Source organism: Oryctolagus cuniculus, chromosome 19 (genome assembly GCF_051225735.1).
Source record: "Oryctolagus cuniculus isolate XC-2025 breed Fujian yellow rabbit chromosome 19, ASM5122573v1, whole genome shotgun sequence".
NCBI lineage: Eukaryota > Metazoa > Chordata > Mammalia > Lagomorpha > Leporidae > Oryctolagus > Oryctolagus cuniculus.
Window position 1 is genome coordinate 71,918,931 of NC_142885.1, and position 784 is coordinate 71,919,714.

At 74.7% G+C, this 784-nt stretch overlaps 1 protein-coding gene across 1 annotated transcript; it reads right to left on the reverse strand.

The window, feature by feature from the left end:
• On the reverse strand, window positions 1–784 carry LOC138843175 (hemoglobin subunit theta-1). The gene is made up of 3 exons (XM_070064223.2): window positions 595–784; window positions 306–510; window positions 1–210 (listed from the first exon to the last, which is right to left on the reverse strand). The coding sequence occupies exons 1-3, from the start codon at window positions 687–689 to the stop codon at window positions 82–84; spliced, it is 429 nt and encodes a 142-aa protein (XP_069920324.1). The 5' UTR covers window positions 690–784; the 3' UTR covers window positions 1–81.

Genomic DNA, 784 nt, shown 5'->3' on the forward strand with positions numbered 1-784 from the left:
TTCAGGCTGCTGCCCCGGGGCTTTACTCCAACACGACGGCGTCGCGGGGGGCGGGGCGTCCCACGACCTCCCACCCTCCATTCAGCGGTACTTGGAGGTCAGCGCCGAGATCACGTGGTGCAGGAATTTGTCCACCGAGGCGTGCATGGCGGGGCCGAAGTCTCCAGGGTAGTGCCGGGCGAGGGTCACCAGCAGACAGTGGCCCAGCAGCTGCAGGGAGGGGTCGTTCCCGCTCGCGGTCCATCGATTCTCCTCCCCCACCCCGCCTAGGGGAGCCCCCTCCCCGGCGAAGTCCCGGCGCTCACCCCGAAGTGGTGGGGGTCCACGCGCAGCGTGCGCACGTGCAGGTCGCTCAGAGCGGACAGGGCGCCGGGCAGGTCGTCCAGGTGGTCTGCGGCGAGGGTCAGCGCGTCGGCCACCTTGCGGCCGTGGGCTCTGACCTGGGCGGAGCCCGGGCTCAGGTCCATGTGGGAGAAGTAGATCTTGGTGCGCGGGAAGGCCTCCAAGGTTCTGCGGGAGGAGGGGGATGTGGTGCGTGTGGGGGCCCCGCGGGCGCGGGGCGCGGCGGGCCGGGGGCGCCCTCCCGGTGCGCACCTCTCCAGGGCCTCGGTCGCGTAGACGCCCACGTTGCTCCCCAGCTTCTTCCACAGGGCGCGCAGCAGCGCCCGCTCCGCCGCCGACAGCGCCATCCCGCAGCGGCGGGCAGCGGCGGGCAGCGGCGGGCGCGGCGGGCAGCGGCGGGCGCGGCGGGCGCGGCGGGCCGGGTCCCCGCGGGCCTCTGGGG

Bases quoted from the DNA above. Each gene is read 5' to 3' on its own strand.
- LOC138843175 (XM_070064223.2), bottom strand. From the start codon at position 689: ATGGCGCTGTCGGCGGCGGAGCGGGCGCTGCTGCGCGCCCTGTGGAAG. The intron at 511-594 runs GTGCGCACCGGG...CTCCTCCCGCAG, and splicing joins GCGACCGAGGCCCTGGAGAG to AACCTTGGAGGCCTTCCCGC. The intron at 211-305 runs GTGAGCGCCGGG...CCCTCCCTGCAG, and splicing joins TGGACCCCCACCACTTCGGG to CTGCTGGGCCACTGTCTGCT.